At 43.4% G+C, this 20,578-nt stretch overlaps 1 protein-coding gene across 4 annotated transcripts in view; it reads left to right on the forward strand.

Moving 5' to 3' along the window:
- The first annotated feature begins 13,234 nt into the window (after positions 1–13,234).
- larp1 (La ribonucleoprotein 1, translational regulator) overlaps positions 13,235–20,578 on the forward strand; it is a 48,096-nt gene continuing 40,752 nt past the window's right edge. For 3 of the 4 annotated variants that reach the window (XM_048233422.1, XM_048233430.1, XM_048233444.1), the window contains exon 1: positions 13,235–14,308. In XM_048233422.1, the coding sequence (XP_048089379.1) occupies positions 13,921–14,308 (388 nt within the window). In that variant the 5' untranslated portion in view covers positions 13,235–13,920. The remainder of the gene's footprint in view (positions 14,309–20,578) is intronic. The other variant, XM_048233438.1, reaches the window with a different exon arrangement.

Here is a 20,578-nt window from a genome sequence, read left to right on the forward strand (position 1 = left end):
TACCAACATTCATCAGATCCCTATTGACATAATGCAGTAAATAATGGAAAACATATAGCCTAATAAATTATTACAAAAATAACATGAATTTCCAAAAAATAAAATGCCAAACTGTTGCGTGTTTGGCTGCAGAAAAAATATGTTTTGGCACCAAAACATTTCTTGCAATTACTTCTCCAGGGTTCCGTAGTTTATCGATGTCTGTTAGGCTACTAACAATGCAGTAGGCCTAAATTACAATGCATTAGCCTACTACAGTTACAATTTTCGTCATGGAGTAAGTTTAACCTGTCCTTGGCAATGGGTGAACTACAAAAGGCTTTGTCAGGACTCAGGAGACTGAAGAGGAAAAGAAAGGTATGTTTTGGTGTGTAGGCCTGAAAATTGACATTTACCTCCCACAGTATTGAGTAGTTATTATCCCTCCAGTTTGTTCTTTTCACTGCTGAGACTGACTAGGAGACGTGGTCACTGGTCACATATTAGGCATAGCCTATTACAGGCCCATTTCAGATATGTAAATGTAAATCAGGTTTCTAGGTCAAGTATACTTACGTATAAAAGGAATTTGGTCTCTGCATTTATCCCATCCGTGAATTACTGCACACACAGTGAGGTGAAGCACACACTAACCCAGAGCAGCGAGCTGCCTTGCTACAGCGGCGCTCGGGGAGCAGTGAGGGGTTAGGTGCCTTGCTCAAGGGCACTTCAGCCGTTCCCACTGGTCAGGGATTGAACCGGCAACCATCCGGTTCCAAGCCCGAAGCCCTAACCAGTAGGCCACGACTGCCCACTCTAAAAGTTAAATATACCCTTTATATAAAAGGTAAATATACACTGGAATATTTCTTTTACATATTGACAAACATTGATAATAATTCATTAATAAGCAAGTCAGTATAAATACTCTATTGATCCCGTGAGAGAAATTTGGTCTCTGCATTTATCCCAATCTGTGAATTAGTGAAACACACTAAGCACACAGTGAAGTGAAGCACACACCAATCCCGATGCAGTGAGCTGCCTGCTACAGCGGCGCGCAGGGAGCAGTGAGGGGTTGCTCAAGGGCGCTTCAGCCGTAGATGTGGGCATGGGATGTGAGCTCAACCACTTCCCCCGCCCACATTTTTCCTACTGGTCGGGGATCGAACCGGCAACCCTTCAGTTACAAGCCCGAAGCCCTAACCAGTAGGCCACGGCTGCCCCGCAATGTGTGTGCCTGTTAATTATGAAAATAAGCAATTTATTTGAACATAGCATATTCGCCCCATAGGATTACGCTCAAGTCATCTGATGTAGGTATCCAACGTGGCGCCCGAGATTTTAGTTGGCCCAACCCTGTCTATACGGCTCTGTTGTTTACACACTCCTGATGACAGTATTTGTATTACAGAGTATTGTCCACTAGGTGGCAGAAATCAGCTGTCGATTTCCGTCCTGTTGCTGTTACCGTGCTTAAAATGGCTCAAAACTGGCTTTTAACTCTCTGCCTGGTTATTTTATAGCAGCAGCTGCAGAGGAAGTCGGGTGATTAATCACTAAAGTAAGCGACAGGCAAAAATGTGTAATGTCTTTGAGATGGATTGAAATGTGAGAATGACAATTAGCCTATATAGTTATGACAAATCTCTTTTAAAATGGGGTAAAGAAAGGTCAAGTCAAGTCTCTCATTTTCGTGTGTGTGTGTGTGTGTGTGTGTGTGTGTGTGTGTGTGGTGTTTATCTCCATGCAAATGCTTATCCTCCACCCTGATATGAGCTCCTTAGCATGTAAAGATTAGGCCACTCCACACACACTACTTGCACACTACTTGCACAGCCTGCATTTAACCTGGCATGAACTTGATGTCACAGTGCCATGCACAAGTATGGGCACTTCTGCTCAAAACATATGTAATTTTGTGCATAGCTAAGATAGTAGATTAACCTTTAAAGTTAAAGACGAAAACACAATTAGGGTATTCATTTTGTTTTTAATTGTTGAGTAAAACAGGAAAGAAGCATAGTTCAGATTAAATAAATTTGAGCTTTTAAATAAATGGTTTCAGACTTAGTTTGCTTCATGAATTAGTTTGTGAGGGATATATGATTGGATCACAACTATTGGGAAACGGTAGGTGATGCATGCCTCAAAGATTTCTATATATTTTTAAGAGGTGGAACTCTTGTACAACCCCATTGGGCTTTGTTCCCTCCTTGCACCATTGATGTTAATGTGTCCTAAATAAATAAACTAAATTAAACATATACTGATTGACTCCTCTAACCTTGCTGGAATAGTTAATTAGTATGGGCTCCTCTAAGCAGCTGTGTACGACTGAAAGTTGAAATAATGAATCTCAAAGCAGAAGAAGGCTGTCAGAAGGTACTCAAGGCAACTCAATGTGCTTCACATAATCCCCGTCCCTGATTGCAAGTAAAGTAAAGGAACCCTGAGTGCAAGTAAAATAGAATAAAACTGCATAACATGATATAAGAATAAATCAATAGAAAAATAAAGGAAAACAAAATAAAATGAAATAAAAATAGTAAAACAACAAGTATAAAAAAACAAATAAATATGTTACTGCATAACAAAACTAGATGTACCGCAGAGCGGTACAAAATATGACCGCCGCCCAGTCCAGCACATTTTTTCCACAAAAAGAAATCACGCTGAAAGGCCTATATGATTCTAACTGTCTCACTAAATTGCATTATCCACACTCAATTCTCACTGGTATCTGCTAGACAACAAGTACCAAAACATGATTAGTTCATAGATTTCACATGTAAAATTCATTTTATACAACCCCACCTCCATCTTGCCTGTTCATAATTCTGAGAAATTCTTGATTGTTTGTGTTATGTTTATGTTATGTGTGTGTGTGTGTGTGTGTGTGTGTGTGTGTGTGTGCCTGTATGCATGCAAGCCGCACATATGTCTACTGTGTGTCATACGTATGATTACTGTGAATGTATGTGTGTGCGTGTGTATCTGTTTGTGCACATGCACATGAAATGGGTTAACATGACCCCTGGAGGCAAACATACGGAAAAAAACCCTCCTTTCGGGGGGTCCAGTCCAGCGGGGGGGCTACAGATCAAAACGAAAAATGACGGTTCGATGCTATCCATGTGGGGGTACATGCCCACCAAGTTTCGTGTACCCCGGTCTTTCAGTGTCCCGGGAATCCTTGTTGGTGTACGTCACTAAATGTACACATAAATTATTTTATTGTAAGGCCCCCCATGAACGAAAGTACACAAAACTTGGCATGCATTCGGAGGGTGTCATAATGATCCTACACTTTTAATTTCGTGCAGTTTTGACCTTGTCAGCCAGAGATATTGTGATGAAAACACCTAATTTTTTTGCTTTTAATTTTTAACTAGGTGGCTTATACATGAAATAAGTGGTAATGGGATGGGTTGACATGCCCCCTTAAGACCAACATACATAAAAAGGTGGACCTCCTAGGCCCTACGGTTCTCGAGATATTCACAGAAAACTGTCTCCAGCCACCTACAGGCCAGTTGGTGTATAGTAACATAAATTAATTTATTGTGTGGCCCCCCATGAACGGAATTCCACAAAACTTGGCGTGCATACAGAGGGTGTCGTAATGATCCTACACTTCCAATTTCGTGCAGTTTTGACTATGTTAAGTCACAGATACCTTCAATTACAACACCTCATTTTTACTTTTTTGTGTTTAACTAGGTGGCGCTATACATGAAATGAGTGGTTATGGAATGGGTTGACCTGGCCCCTTGAGATCAACATACAAAAAAAATGGTCCTCCTAAACCCTACGGTTTTTGAGATATTCACAGAAAACTGTGTCTGCCCTACCCTCCTTTCGGGGGGTCCAGTCCAGCGGGGGGGCTACAGATCAAAACGAAAAAACGATGGTTCCATGCTATCCATGTGGGGTTACATGCCCACCAAGTTTCGTGTACCCCGGTCTTTCAGTGTTTGGGCATGTGAAAATAAATAAATAAATAAATAAATAAATAAATCTGACTACGCGGTCATAATAATACATGAAATATAAAGATAAAAAACAGTGATGACACACAGTGTAATTAAAAGGGGCTATAAATGATCTGACTAAGAGTAAGCCACTGTGAACAGATTCGTCTTCAGTCTAGATTTATAGCAGGTAGCAGTTAATAAGGCTACTTTGGCCTGACTCATTTTTCTACTACACTCTATCTACCGATACCCAGCTATATGTTTTCCATCCCAGGTGCATTTTTTATCTTCTCTGGAAGTTGATTCCAGAGATGAACTGCATAAAAGGCAAATGCTGCTTCAGTGGGGGTTCTAAGCAAATTCTTCTCTTGGGATCTAAGAGGTCTGGGAGGGATATCGTACAAGCATGTCTGATAAGTACTTTGGACCCACCCCTTTAAGTGATTTAAAAACAAGCAACAACACGTTAAACTCAATTCTAGTGACAGGGAGCCAGTGCAAGGACTTAAGTGATGTTGTCAATGCATTTACATAGAGAGTCAAGGGGACCATAGTCATTTGGTGATAGGACTAGGTAGATCTGGGTGTCGTCAGCATTACTGTGGTAGGAATCATTTTTCTTAATTTTTGAGTCTGAGTGGGAGCATATAGAGGTTGAACAGCAAAGACCCCATGGATCGATCCCTGGGGGACACCACAGGTCAAGGATGTTGTTGTAGAGACACAGTCACAGAAACAGAGAAACTCTTATTCTGTAGGTATGACTTCAGCCAGTTTAAAAGTGTCTTTGAGCAGCCAATCCGAAGTCTGTGCAAAAAGTATGTTGTGGTCTGTAGGAGGAAATTTTAACCTTTCAGATCTGTGTGCAAGAAAACCACATATGTTTGTTCTGCATATTTTACTCATATGCTCTTTTAGCATTGTTTGTGAGCAAGTTATTCACAGAAGTGTATAAGTGAACAGAAATTGGGAAGATGAGAGATGTTTAGCATTTATGACATTCTTTCTCAAGGTGATTGGGCCTACGTGCTGGTTTGGATAGAGAGGGCCCTGAGATCGAGCTGCCATCTTCACTAAGGAGGTTGGCGCCTGCATGTATGTCAGTTAGGCCAAAGTTTGGGTAAATGTCACTGGTGTCGGTTGTTAAGGGATACATCCTTGTGTTCAATGTTGGACGAGTTTGGGTGATGTGGTCAGTGAATATTTCACATGCTACAAGGGGAGATGTAAGCTTTGACAAGTCCTATAAGAAGTGCGTCCTTTCTCTGTATCTTAGACTGCGCTTGCTTGGGGAGATAAGGTTTGACAAGTCCTATAAGAAGTGTGCCCTTTCTCTGTGTCTTTAGACTGCGCTTGCTAGCGACACAGCGTAGGTCTCTGGTACTGTGAATAAAGCTCTCTGAGATTTCTGACTGATTGCTGACTCTGCCTTTTGAACAATCCAGAATTTTAGCACGACAGGTCCACAGTATCAAACTTTGCGCTGAGGTCCAGAAGCACTAAAACTGGCTGCATCAGTATTAACATGTATGTCATTTAAAACCTTGATGAGGGCTGTTTCAGTGCTGTGGTTGGCAGGAAAACCTGACTGAAAATGATCAAAACAGCAGTTTGATATCAGGAAGGTATAGTTAATTGATTAAAAACTAGTTTCTCAATGATTCTACCAATAAAAGGCAGGTTGGATATGGGCCTGTAGTTGTTTAAGATAGAAGCATCCATGTTCTTCTTTTTGAGTAAGGCCTTAACTATAGCTGTTTTCAGGGACTTAGGGAAAATGCCAGACTTAGCGATACATTAACAATTTGAAGCACGCCTGTAGCAAGTAAATGAAATACAAATTCAGAAAAGCACACGACTGCTGTTGATGTTATTGTGCGGAGCATTTCTTCATGGATCTGATAATGGATCTGGTGGACAAGGTGCTTTCTGTTTTTCTCTGACTGTTTTGAATTTAAGCAGGGCAATGTCATGATATGCCCTAGAATTTGATTTCTCAAGTAGATCAGTTGCTGGGCCTGATAAGACAGGGGTCAGAGAGAGTTCCAGTTAAAAAAAAAGCACAAGTATGATCGCTGATCATTTGCTTTTGAACCCTTATGCTCTTCTGAGTGTGAAGTGACATTAAAATATCAAAGAAAACACAAAAATGGTCAGATAGGGCCAGGCCCTTCAAGGAGAAATCTGGCTAGACGTTGCTGAGTACTGTCAACTCGAATTCAAACAGTTTCTTCTGAATGAGTTGAAAACGCATCGTTTTGTCACGTAAGGGCCCAAGGGCAAAAGAAGGCAAGTTTAGCCCATTTAGAGCGTTGTAGCTGACTGGGAGTACTGGCCATTAAAGGTAAACTATGCAGTATTGGCAATTCTCCTTACTGTTTTCTTGGTTTTTGCTTCTTTTTCGCTGGCTCTGTCATGACGAATGTCTGAGAAACTCCATCGCTACCTTTTTCTAGCCGATGCCTGGCGTGTACAGTATGTGTATTTGAATGCAGTAAAGCAATTCGTTACACTTGTTATACTTCCTGACACTGAGGCCGTCGGCCCGCCGGCCCACAGTTGCAAGGGTGGTTTTTCCACTCACAGGCTTAGGGGAAGCGAGACGGCCACCATTCAACCCAAAAAAAAGTCAAATAACCATTCCAATGACTCTGAAGCTGGTAAATGAAGGTAAATTAAGCAAAAAAACTTGCATATTAAGCTAAAAAACCTGCATAGTGTGCCTTTAACTGCAGCTACTCCAGTGTGGTAGCACCGATTTTGGTCGTTTTTGTTCCTATTGACAGTACTCGGCGACGTCTAGCGATCAAGATCCATGTAAAAATCGGCCGGATTTCTGCTTTAATGGCTGTCATAATGGAGAGACCCCTCATGATGACAAGGTCCAGGGTGTGGCCAAGAGAGTGCGTTGGCCCCTGTACATGTTGAATTAAACTGAAAGTGTCCAGTGCAAGCAAATCCTTAGTAGGTTGTTTTCAGAGACATCAATATGGAAGTTGAAATCCCCTGATATAATAACACAGTCATATTCTATATATAATTGACAGGAAGTCGTTCAGCTCATTTAGAACAGTTTTAACAGATTGTTTTAGTATAAGTATATATACTCTTTTGATCCCGTGAGGGAAATTTGGTCTCTGCATTTATCTCAATCCATGAATTAGTGAAACACACTCAGTACACTGTGAGGTGAAGCACACACTAATCCTGGCGCAGTGAGCTGCCTGCTACAACAGCGCCACTCGGGGAGCAGTGAGGGGTTAGGTGCCTTGCTCAAGGGCACTTCAGCCGTTCCTACTGGTCGGGGTTCGAACCAGCAACCCTCCGGTTACAAGTCCGAAGCGCTAACCAGTAGGCTACGGCTGCCCCGAAAGTTTAGGGGGCCTATACATAGTTAATAATAAAATTATTGACATGGCAACAAATTAACTTGGCGAAGCGTTTTCAGGTAGCTATTTCCTCACTTCCTAATTCTCACTTCCTAATCCTTAAGAAATAACAGTGAACTGGAGCAGTCGATAGCGGTCAAGTCTGGAAGACCGTGTTAAATCAAACTTCCCTTCAGACAGCTAAAAAGGAGATTCCTAGAGGGCCTAGAGCTGGTCCTCTGGTTGGAAATGCTCTGTAACACCCGCTGGCACTGATATCATGTCCGACCACCACGGAACTCAGCATCAGAGGTTTGCAAAGAAAAATATAAACAATCTTGATGCATTTTGGAAATGCGCCATGTGGACTGATGAAGTTAAAACAGAAATGTTTGGTTGCAATAAGAAAGGTTTGGACAGAACCAGGGTGCAGGTGCTCATGAAAAGAACAGCAGGGTTTGATCGATCCATCATGCTTTGGGCATGTGTTGTAGCCAATAGCAGTGGGGAACATTTCTCTATAGCAGAGGAAAGAATGGGCTCAATTAAACACCAGAAAGTTCTGGAAGCGAGCATCATACAGTCACACTGACATTATGCTATCACACTGACATCACACTGTGTGTAAAAAAGCTGGGGATGAAAAGAGTACAGCTTCTACAACAGGCTGATGATTCCAAACATACTTCAGCCAACCTCAATGGGCAGAGATAGGGGTACCTCCAGAAGTCCAACAGGAAGGTTACTGTGCCCTTCTGTCACAGTCCTACCCACGACCAAAACACCAGCAGACATCTGTGGATAAACCAAAAGAACTGTACAAGAGAGACGGCTTAAGAATCTTAGAGCTAGAGGCCTACGAAGACTATTTGGGGGTATCACACCAGAAAGAATCAGAAGATTCTTAGCTGCTATGAACATGTTTTCGAGCTGTGATACTTGCCAAAGGCATTATGTTATGTTAGTTTTGCTTTAGGCTCTTTTCCTTTTTTGCCATTTAATTATTTTCAAAACATAGATATAAGATAATCTTGCATTCTGCACATGCTTTAAAGAAATGTGTCATCTTTAACTTTTGAAAATGAATCTGGATGTTTTATACTTGCTATAATACTTGCTCAACTAATATTGTAAGTGTGTCAGTGGGTGTGCCATTTTGTACTGTATTTTACATGTTCCTCATCACTCATACAGACACACACACACACACACACTCTCACACTAAAACACATACGCTGCCTGAGGGCATTTTCTAGTGCAGGCGTGTCTCTGAGGGTAGATTTCCACCCAAAAGCGGAGAAATCTGCCTGACTACTATAGAACTCGCTCTCTCTGTTCACCAGATCAGATCAGATCCTACCATACTGTTGGGCACTTGGCTGCACCAATACCATGAAACACGATGAAGTGTGTTTAATAATTAGGCCTAATTATTTAATAATCAGAGTCTTATTCAGTATCGTAGGCTAGTAATGTTTTATAATGTAAACACACAACACACTGTGTAGAAATATCAGTAATAAAAGTTTTGATGAAAGGAGCTTGGCGGTGAGCTGAATGTACATGGTGACTTTAATAATGGAATCTTATTATCTACTTTATACCACAATAAACAACATAGACAAATAATTGTGAGGAGTCATTAGTTTCTCCCCATGTCCACTACGTGGCGTTGATCCGGATCAAACTCTCTGTAAATGGTCCAAAGGTCACATTGTGAAAGAGTGGGTGCCAGAGAGAGAGAGAGAGAGAGAAACAGAGAGAGAAGGCTGATTTTTAATGGTGTATGGACCCCACTCCTGCGTGGAGGTTCTGGAATCTTCTCTGACCTGACCAAAGGACTCGTGGGCAGGTGACTGACTGACCACTAGGTAACCACTAGGTGACCACTGATTTTCTTTGTTGTTGTGATTGTGATATATGTTTATCTATGGGCTTAACTTCCAAAACTGCTAATGCATTTACCTGACATATAGACTGAACCACCATGAATGTGCTCATATTTGTTTGTTTATTTGTTTTGCTGTTTGTTTGTTTAGTAAATGACTTCTCATCTTTGTATTACTTTGTATTAATGAGTTTTAGTTCTCCATCCTCTCTTAGGAGCAGGCACTGGCTCAAAAACAACATCACACAATGACACATAAAAAGAGCTCCTGCCTATTCACTCAGTCTCTCTCTTTTTCTGTCACACACACACACAACACACACACATACAGCTTTTCTGTTTCAACTCTCTCTTTCTCTTTCACCATAACCCCCCATAGCCCCGCGGTGTGCCCCAGCCCTGGCCTGCTTACAGGGCAGCTTTCTGTGCTGATGTGCTGACCAGTTGCTGACCGGAGGCTTTCAGCCAGGGCCAGTGGGCCAGTGGCAGGTGCTTATGCTCCTGCAGCGCCATGCGGGCCAGGACAATGGCCCAGGCTTAATGCCCCAGTGATGTCATGCCCCGACAGAAAGGGATTCGGCAGTGAGGGAGGGAGGGGGACAGGGTGTGTGTGTGTGTGTTTGTGTGCGAGGGTATATGTGTGTATGTGTGCGTGTGTGCATAGTGCATGCGTATGTGTGTGTGTGTGTGTGTGAAAGGGAGACTGCTCATATGAGACCCCCCCCCCCCCCCCATGCACATCCACACACACACACACACACACACTCACACACAGACACATTACACGCACGTGTTTAAACTTGTTAGTGTATCATGATAAGAGTGTATTTTTCCCATAAGAACAGGATCCGGATCATCAGGATCTGCCCTTCCCCCTGTATGAGAGCAGATGCACATCCAGCTGGATTCCCCCAGGGCAGAACCAACCCCGCACCATGTATAACTTATGATTGATATGATTGTGAAAACTTGTGATAAGAGGGATTGATTGATTGATTGATTTAGTGTCGTTCTCTTGTGCCGGGATGTTGTGGGGGCTTCTGGGGCAGAACCAACCCCGCACCATGTATAACTTATGATTGATATAATTGTGAAAACTTGTGATCAGAGGGATTAATTGATTGATTGATTGATTGATTGATTGATTGATTGATTTGTTGATTGATTGGATGACTGATTGTGTACAGTGGGCCATCTGTGTCGTGCTGGGCTGTTGTAATTGTGAGAGGTTGGTGTGGGGGCTTCTTGTGTCTTGAAGGCTTGCTGTGTCGCGCTCTTGTGCCGGGATGTAGTGGGGGCTTCTTGTGAAGGCTTGCTGTGGGGGCCTAAAGGGCGGTTGGCTGTTGTGGACTGGCAGGGTGGGTTGGGGTGTGGAGGACACTCCAGCTGAGGCCTGGAGGCAAAAGGTGGTCAGTGTCCAGGTGAGGGAATGTCTGCTGGCAGGGCGCTGGCCAGTGGACCTGCAGACTTTAGCAGATGCCGGCGTCCCATTGTCCACTGTGACAGGCCCAGGCCCTGAAGCAAGGCTTTGTCTGTCTATTATGTGCAATCTAAGGAGGGCTAAACCTGCCTGCTGTGGAAAATTACTCTCAAAACCACAGACTGAACAGGAATGAAGCAGAATGCATCTGTCAGAAAGGGTACAAAAACAAGACATTAGAGGAAAGGTTATGGACTGTAATGACCAATATGGCCACTATGTCCATCTCTAGTCATTGGTAATGACCAAGTACTCCTCAATGTGTACTTAAAAATGTTACACAGGATGCTAAAATTGCATTAAAGCAACACCAAAGAGTTTTTTGTAACTTAAAATAATGTTTCCAAAATCGTTTAGTGTTCATAAACTTGTAACAGGGTGATCGGCACTTCTGCTTTCATTTCGCGGCCCTCTATCGGCTATAACTGCACTATGTAAGTTTGCCAGACCGGGTAGCAGATCTGTAGTTCGATGGAATGAGACATAAACTACAAATTTGACTTGCTTCTGATGTTGCAATACATCATACTTTCATAAAATCATGCAACATACTCTACCTTGTCTGTGGACATCGTTATTTGCAAAGCCAGTGCTGGATAAACAAATAGAATGTGTGCGACAGAGGAAAAGTGCTTTGGTGTTGCTTTAACATACTATTTATGATAAAGTCTGAATAGTACAGTCTTTAACTTACTCAAAGGGACAATTGTACCCAAAAAGAAAAAGAAAAAAAGAAAAATAATAACTCAAAAATAAATTCTGCATTAAAAATGTTCAAATGTTGCCATAAAGTGCAAATGGAGTGAACCCAGGTGGCATGGTCCCCTTGTGCTTGAGTTTCCATTTGGTAGAGACCACTATGGTCTTCATACATTTCTGCTGTCCCTTACAACAAATATTCTTTCATTAAGTTTGTTTTGGCACAAATATAATGTGACATTTGACTATTTGCAGCCCCCCATGCCCCTCTGTTTACCATCAGCAGGAGCAGCAGCATGTCGAGGCCTGGCCGCTCCCTCACACACACACTCACTCCCTCAGACTTGCTCACCCACACACACACTCGCTCATTCACACACACACACTCATTTGCTCTAACACACTCGCTCACTCACAAACACTCTTTCGTTCAAACACACACTCACACACACACTCAGTCCCTCACACACACACACTTATTTGCACACTGCTCACTAATACAGTGGCAACAGCAGTGGTAGCAACATGTCATGGCCTGGCTGCTCAAACAAGTTCAGCTTAGCTCATCTCAGCTTGTTCTCCTAACACACACACACACACACACACACACACACACACACACACACACAGACACACACATCTGGAGCTGCAGTAAGCAAAGAGCTCCTCCCGGTCACTGCTCCAGCCTGGAGTAAGACTCAGTTACCAGCTCATCTCGTTCCTGCTCACACACCGACATACTTGCTCACTCACATACTCGTTCACTCTCTTACTCACACAAACACACCCACACTCGCTCGCTCACACAAACACACACACACACACACTCCTTTGCACACTTGCTCACTCAAACACACTCTCATACTTGTGCTCAAATTAAACCTGATCGGGGCACAACAGTGAGTACCGCCCCTAATTCCATATGAACTCGACTACACTGTGACATGGATTACCTTGGAGACAATAGGCTGTGTGTTTTTTTTGCCTCTATAAACGCATAAACACCCACTCTCTGTTGTGTGCTCGTTCATTGGCTGGTTGTCTCTGTTCTGAAAGCTCATTGGCTCAAAGGCATTCTTCCCCTCGGCAAACTGTGGGACTGTGTCACAACTCCCTCTTAGTATTTAATTGCGGCACTTAAGGCAGTTGTAGTAGTGATAGTAATGTGCACAGTTCTGGTATGAGAGAGGGTGTGTGGACATTTGGGTGTGGTTTTTGAATGACTTCCAAAGAAACTCCCATTTGACTCTCCTATCTGTTCACCTTGCTCTGCCAGGCTCTTCTCCTCTTACCCCCGTTGGTAACTTAAAAAAATGTTTTTTTATGATCCTCTTACAGCTGAAATCATGCAACACACAACACACATTAGTCTCAGTACCCCCAACACACACACTTTCTCACTCCCACAGGGCTGTGGTGGTTAATGCATTAATGGTAACATACAGAAACTGCCCAGGGCACGTGTAGAGGTACAAGCTGATTTTCAAGTGTTATATTTGCCCTCTGCATACCAAGGGTACTGAATAATCCCTGCAAGCCCCTCTTACTCTGGTCATGACACAGCTGTACATCTGTGTCCCTCTTACAGCCAATTCATATTATTGGCAAAACAAAAGTGCATTTTGCTTTGATAACTCATCTTATATGTTTGCAGTCAAGTCAGTTTGTTTTATATGCTTCTTGGTGGACATAGTTGCCAATAATGATAAATATTCATGATTGATTTGGTGGACTATTGATTCTGAAAAAAGACTAGACGTGAGGATGATGATGTAGGCCTAACGTAATGTAACATTTTTACCACATGTTTTTATTAGGCATAAAAATCATGAGTGGGAACTCTATTTCTATGCAACTAGGCGAAGCGTGAAGTTATATTGAGAGGTGAGCTCGCTGCTGGATGCAATCCATAAACTTTGATGAGATCAGAGCGAGGATCCCAGGCAGCAAGGGAGGATCCACACTGCAAGATAGCGCTGTCGTGTCCATGGCCAACAATTCTGCTTTCGCCCAGAACAGAGAAACGAGAGGACAATGACCAACTCCACGCACGCTCCTTCTCCCTCAAACGAATAATGTCTGGAGCATGAAGACACACGTGCTATTCCATAGACCGACACGTGCTTTCTAATGTAGTACGGAGAAATACGGCGGAGCAGTCAGTTCACGAATGCCTGTTTTCCTTGAAAAGGACGGGACCAACGTCAGCAGCCTCGGTCTCAACTTTCTGCGCGCACACATTACCGAGCGTGGTCACTCCTCCTTGCGTGTGCGTGCGCGCTCCCTCCTATCGCGTGGTGGTGGTCATCCATATTGCTGGGAGTAGTGGAGATTACCTAGTAATATTAGAGGTTTACCGAGGCTTTTTAATGTTTTAACTTAAAGAAACCACTCTGCGTCTTAGACTGAAGGCTATTTGGTCTAGGGGTGGAGTGGAGAGAGCTAAGACAAGAGGTTATTCACGGGATACACCTTATTTGTTGCTAGGTTGAAAGCGGATTTGGGGGTATCGTGTAGGGAAAAGGAGAAATGGCCACGCAGGTGGAGGCTCTCCTGCCGAACAATCCTCTGCTGAACCCGGAGGACCGTGGGCATGCAGGCCAGATCAAACATGGTGACGACCGTTTGGAGAAGGGGCCGAAGACGACGGGCGTTTCGGTCGATTCGAGCACCGTCAAGGGAACCGATGCGGAGTCGGGTGGGTGCACCACCAACGAACAGTGTATAAAGCAAGCGAAAGAAGAGATCAACAACCAAGGGAAAGTGAATTCGCCCGAAGAATCTCTCAGTGATTCCCAGGAAGATGTCAAAAATAACAAAAAGGAGTTTACGGAGGCTCCACCGCCCAAGGTGAACCCATGGACTAAGAAAATGAACGCCGTCACCGTGGTCAGTGTAAACGGACAGGCACATCAGGGTTTGTATTCCATTTGATGTCATTTTTTTTCCATCTAGATGTGCATTTAATAACTTGTCCGAATGCCCTGCATTTAGGTGTTAAGTGCATTTGAGTGTAAGTAGGTAATTGATTTCATCCTAACTGGACTAGTGAGAGTTTGTCTGTAGCTAGGTATTACGTGTTAAGACGAGCCAGCTTGCTTGACGCCGTACTCTCAGACTGTCTCCTGCTTCCTAGCTATATATAGAACAAGGCCCAAACACTATTTCTGGAGTACTGGAGACCGTAAGCTAATGCAATTTAATTGTAAATGACACGAATGCCAGAACAAGTTGTCTAGGGCCTTGTGTAAAGGTGTGTCTTCTTGGTAAATAAAAGGTTTAATGCTGCTACCGTACTGAAAGATGGCTGCAAGACAGGGGGTGAGCTAGCATAAGTTAACGTTAGCCAATGTTGGGAGTACTTTACAAGTGTCAGGCCTCGTTATGTTGGGAGAGCTGGCCTCCCCAAATCTGTCGTCATTAATGTTTGTCGTTTTGGATGGCAAATTATTTATGACCAGTGTCAGTGGATAGAAAACATAAAAAGCCAATTATGACATTCAGGGTAATGTAACAAACGTTAGTTACGTTGGCAAGCGTGTCGCTGTTTGCTAACCCTCATCATTTCCTAACGTCAGTACTAAAAGGTGACTTAAAATGTGGCCTTTAAACAGTATATAGATTTATACATTCAGACAGTGGTTTAAGTAGTATTGCACTTAAGCTTCTCAAATGGACGCCTCTGTTTGAACACACTGGACGCTCCCCAGTCTGGTATCGTTAAAGCCCTTATATCCGAGTCATTTAACGTTACAGCTTGTCAGCTAGCTTGCTAGCTAGTTGGGTCAGGCTAACAATAGCTCAGCATTACTAGGCCTGATGGTACTTGCTAGCCACCATATTCTTGAGAAAATGCAGGGAATGCATTACTTTTCTGAAGGCTGTGCTGTCATTGTGAGAAGCGTGAACTGCAATTGAATGACGAATCCTCATTTGCTGTTGATTACTGAAACGGAGTTCAGAAATCAACAAAAGCCAAAAAGCTGACACATTTGTTATGGAACATCACGTGTGATTTCCACGTGTTCGTCCAAATGATGGACAATGCCATATACAGTATTAAAATTGCATTTTTTCTGTCAATACAGCCTCACAAAGGTTGATTCAGTGTTGGCGTTAATCATTGAAGTGATATTGATTCGCAAAAGAACGTCGTGTATGACATCTTGTTTCTTTGCCAAACCAGCATGTCACGAAGAACTCTCCTCCAAGCTTGCTAGCATGTTAGCGCCTAGGCTAATGCTAGTTAGCTAGACTTTTATCTGACAGGAACCGCCTTCATGTGGAAGAGTCTACTATAGATTATACTAACGTTAGTAATACGACGTGTTCTCGATGGACCTTGCAATCTGTTGTATTGCTCTGTCAACAATATATGTAAAAGCCCGATAACCAAATAATATACACGTTTCTCCATAATTGCCAACTAAACTGCACGGCCACGAGATCAGACCCGAGTCTAGAATTCTATCCCAGCATCCTTTGAGTTAGAGACAACGTGGTGAAAGCCATGTGATTTCGGTGGAGGAATCCTACCCACGATTATTGCTATGCTTTTAATGACTTTTCGTTTTAGTTCGATGAAAAGCATAGACAGCGTTTGAACTTTGCTAGATTGCAGGGATCAATCCTTTAACGCGACATTTCTGCGTGATAAAACAGTTTTCGCCTGTCTGTCTTCCCCTCCCCCATGTCACGAAGAACAGGCTAGCCAGGCAGTCGCTTGTTTTCGACAACGGGGATGCATGCTGGCCACAGGGAGAGTCTGCCGTTTTTTCCTCCATTTACAGGAAAACAGAACGTGTGAATCGAATTCATGTGGCGTGGCAGTGCTCTTTGTCGGAGCAAGCCTATTCTATAGTGTGGATTGTGTTAAATCTATTGGTAATTCTGTGCCCGAATGAAAGAGACAAAGTGGCATCAACCCCCTGCTTTATCACGTGTTTTACGTCTAGACTGATGCATGACACTGATGCTAAACCGTTGGCCGTATAAAACACAGTTGAATGTGGTCCAGTGTTGAAACACTGGTCAGGAAGTTGTTCCTACTTCCTTCACCTTCTCTTCAAGCTTGCAGTCAGATTCAGTTGTCAGAGCATTCACCCTCTTCCTTCAGATCATACCCTACCCGGTAGTTTACCATTGTGATAATCATATTACCCAGTTTTTGACCTATGGTCAGTGATTGCTGAAGGTTTTAGATAATACAAAATGTGTTGAAACAGTTTGAACAAACTCTGTATTAGCGCTCATTCTGATACATGGTTTGTTCAACATGTAGCACAGCCATCCCAGAGTGAGTTGCACAGCCATCCCAGAGTGTGAGCCCTGCTGGTAATAGCTGTGAGATGAGGGCACCTGTTGCAGTAGTGAACCCCTCCTCACGGCCATGGTTGTACTGAAGTCAACAGACAGATTAGCAGGCAGTGGCTGTTTTGCTTGTAAGGACAGTGTTGCATGGACCTGCTTGAGTAGGAGACCTATCAGGGCTGGCTTGGATGAATTTGTTTTTTGTACATGATCCATCCGGTCAGGATGGATGGATCGACCTATCTGTCTGGGGCCCCTTACTCACACTGTGTGTGTGTATGCATGCAGAAGTAGGGTGTCCCTGCCTCAGGCATGAGAATAGGCCCCCAGGCATTAGGCTTTAGCTCTAGGGCTGTTGTGGACTGCCTGTACTCCACCTATGAGCTCTGTCTGTCAGAGTGAACCAGTCTGGACAGCAGCAAGCCAAATTACATTTCTCATGGGGCACACGCTCCTCTGTGTCTGTATCTTACTCCTGTTCTCCTGGATTGGATTTGTTTTGATATAATCTTATGATGTTTAATTCACTATGAACCTTGACAAAAATATGCTTCCACCTGGGTGTAGCCATAGAGTTCTGTTCTTTTCTCCCAGAGCCTGTTTAAGTGTGTTTCAGTCTAACAGGGAGGCTACAACATGTCCGCAACTGAAGCTCTCTGTTCGCGTAACGTAAAAAAATGTTTTAGGAGACTAGTCTAATTTTTTTAAAAGTGGTTCGCTATCACGTCTGATGTAGGCAATTTTATTGATTATAGTGGAAGCTAATTGCTGCGGCAGGCAAATGAAACGTATATAAGTATTATACGTGTTGGTGTTAGAAATGTGTTGGTTACATGCCCGATGTAGGTTCCCTGTAATGTTTGGTTGGCACACAGTACACAGTTCTTTTTATCAGCAGCATCAAGGTTTACATTTCACAATTCGGTGCATTGTGTGATATATGGAGTTTGATAACACTCAGGAGTTGTGCAAATGTTTGTGAAGTAGTTGTTTTTTTGTGACTTGTGAGCCTAGTACTGATCCTGTTTGCAAGGGTGTAGTATGTGGATCTAGATGCAAAGGAGAGCTTAGTCATTACCTGACGTTTATTCAGGTGTGAAAAAGCAGGAAGAGACTTAACAGCACACACAGTCCTCAGGAGAGGGGTGAGGTGAGAGATGCCCCCCCCCCCCCCCACCCACCCCTGGAGCTTCCTCAGGCTGAATTAGCATTTACTCTTTATTTGGTCACCTCTGGCCTTTTGTAGTTCTGGCTGAAAGGGGGGGGGGTCCAGGGGGTGGTTGCTGGTGTGTTAAATAAGGGCCCGTTCACACGAGGTTGTTTTTTTTTGTGCGTCCACACGACCCTGGCGTTTTAGGAGCCCAAAATCAATCTTTTTTTAAACTGCCGGTTAATTTTTGTCGTGTGGATGCATTTTCGATGAAGACATAGCCCCACCCCTAAACTCAACCACTACACTTGACCTGATACTCTGCTCGTCAGAACAAACCAAACCATTTGTTTGTCCTATTAAAATGTTTTTTTTCCCCCCGTCATGATTTTTGTGCACGCATTATCAGCCTTTTGTGGCTAAGTTAGAAGCACACCAGTATGGCATCCTAATTTTCCCAGTGTAACTTGCTCTATACCAGACACAGTGCAAAACGTTAAAGCATTTCCACATATATAGCAGTCACAAACCCTAAAAAATTAACTTTATTTGTTTTACAGTTGAATTGAGGACTGAATTTTCCGTAGTTGCTTGTCTCATGCGACTGCTTTTGGAATGTTGTTGTCTCTTCATCGTGAATTGGAGTGAAGCCTCTTCACTGCCACGGCTCCATCGACTGCCCTGGCATATGCACCAAAGTGCTTTCTGTTTTTTTTTTTTTTTTACCAGTGTTGTTTAAGGTGGGAAAACGGTAAGAAATACGTTTTCGTTTGGACGTGGCCTAAATTTGACACGTATAATCCACTCTTCAGAAGACTTCTATTTCAGCCGAGCCCTCTTGGCAACATTTTACAGGCATTTACATTCAGCAATGTGTTTTTTTTTTTTTTTTTAAAAAAAAAAAAAGTATTTGATTGCAGTGCTTCTCTTCTGTGCATAAATAAAGCCGGGTGGTCACACACCAGAAGTGTATTGGAAGATGTCTGCAGGCTGAGATATTCATTGGCCACTTCATGTAGTCCGTCTTCGTCCATGTGCCAATTAGAAAAATACAAAGTGGGTTGAACTTTTGGAGTCATCACTGTGAGCTTAACTATTAAATGACTTGCTACGTGTGTGTCTGTGTAAAAAAACAACATGAAAATGTGTGTGTCATGGCAGCATTATGTTACAGCAGCCCCTGGTATTTAAAGCATGTGGTTTAATGGCTTCTGTAACGCCTGTTAAGAATGCAGTTGAACACTAGGCCAGTGACTAGCATGCTTATTGAGCAATCAGTAAGGCTATTGGCCACTTCTTTAGTAAGAGCGCCTCTGATTGGCTGTAAGCTAGAAAGCTGTTTCTCTGATCAATACATGTAATTGTCCTCATGCTCAAGCTTTCTTCCTTTCAGCCGGTTCAGTCACACTGGTGTGACTGGAATGTTTCTAATATGAACGTTCTAAAGAATATCTGGGTTCATTGAATTCAACATGGAATTTTAGAACCTTACATTGTTGCGGAACATAATATCTTGTTAGAATGTTTAAAACCCCGGCTGAAGGGTTAAAAGCTATTTGTGCCAGGCCCCATCATAAATTGTCTCAAGGTGTCAGTTAAGATGTTCTGTGTCACCATTGTTCTAATTCTTATGGTGTGGGGCTAAGATGGGGTAACCCCACACCAAAGGTTGTCGGCTTGTTTCGTGTTCTGCCATTTCCGGTTAACATACAGCACCAGAGGAGCACGTCATTGTCTGCCACATCAGGAATTTCAGCGCCCTGGCGGATGGACGAAGAATGGATCAAGCTGCTCGGCATCTTGTAACCAAGAATTGGCCAATCAGTTGGCATCTCGTTCCCATGAAACGGTCAATCAGTCGGCATCTCGTTCCCAAGGCAAAAGTGTAGGCGGCTGCAGATTTCTATTCCTTTAGCACACCTCATTCCACCCTGTTATCAGCTGTTGGACTCTGTGGAGTGCTGGGGCACCCCATGGCAATCTCACAAGGGAGACCTTGCATTCAAATGTCTACAAATTGAGAAGGCAAGCACCAAGTGCTGGTAATGGGATTTTTGTCTCACCTCATTCAGTTTAATGAACTAGCTGGTGTTCAACCATTTTTGGGGGGCAGTATTGCGGTTAAAAGCCAATTAGTTGAAACTGTGGGGTGTTAATATCAGACTAACAGACCCGAGTGAAACAGTTTGATGGAGTGAAACAGACGGTTCCCCAGTAATCCTGCGAATGTCCTGTGCCCAGCGTGTGGTCAGGCGTAGTGCCCGGGCTGTAGTGTAGTAATGATGGATCTGACTGTGCAGGCCACTTACTTCCTGGGTTTGCCTCCTGTTATCTGCCCTCTCCTGCCTGGCTTGGCAGGATGGTTATTTGTATTTCTCAACGGCTCCTCACCTCCTTTCCTCCTCCTCTGCTCTGCAGTCTCCACCTCTTGCCATCCTCTTTGGTTTTCATCTCTTACACCTCTCTCCTCATATGTCTCCTCATATCTCTCCTCATATGTCTCCCCATCTCTCCTCATATGTGTCCCCATCTCTTCTCATATGTGTCCTCATCTCTCCATCTCTTCTCTGCTCCTCCTCTTACTCCTCTCTCCTATGCGTCCTCATCTCCTCTGCTCTCCTCATCTCTCCCCTGCTCTCCTCAGCTCTCCCCATCTCTCCTCTGCTCTCCTCATCTCTCCTCATATGTGTCCTCATCTCTCCTCTGCTCTCCTCATCTCTCCTCATA

This window comes from Alosa alosa, chromosome 2 (genome assembly GCF_017589495.1).
Source record: "Alosa alosa isolate M-15738 ecotype Scorff River chromosome 2, AALO_Geno_1.1, whole genome shotgun sequence".
NCBI lineage: Eukaryota > Metazoa > Chordata > Actinopteri > Clupeiformes > Clupeidae > Alosa > Alosa alosa.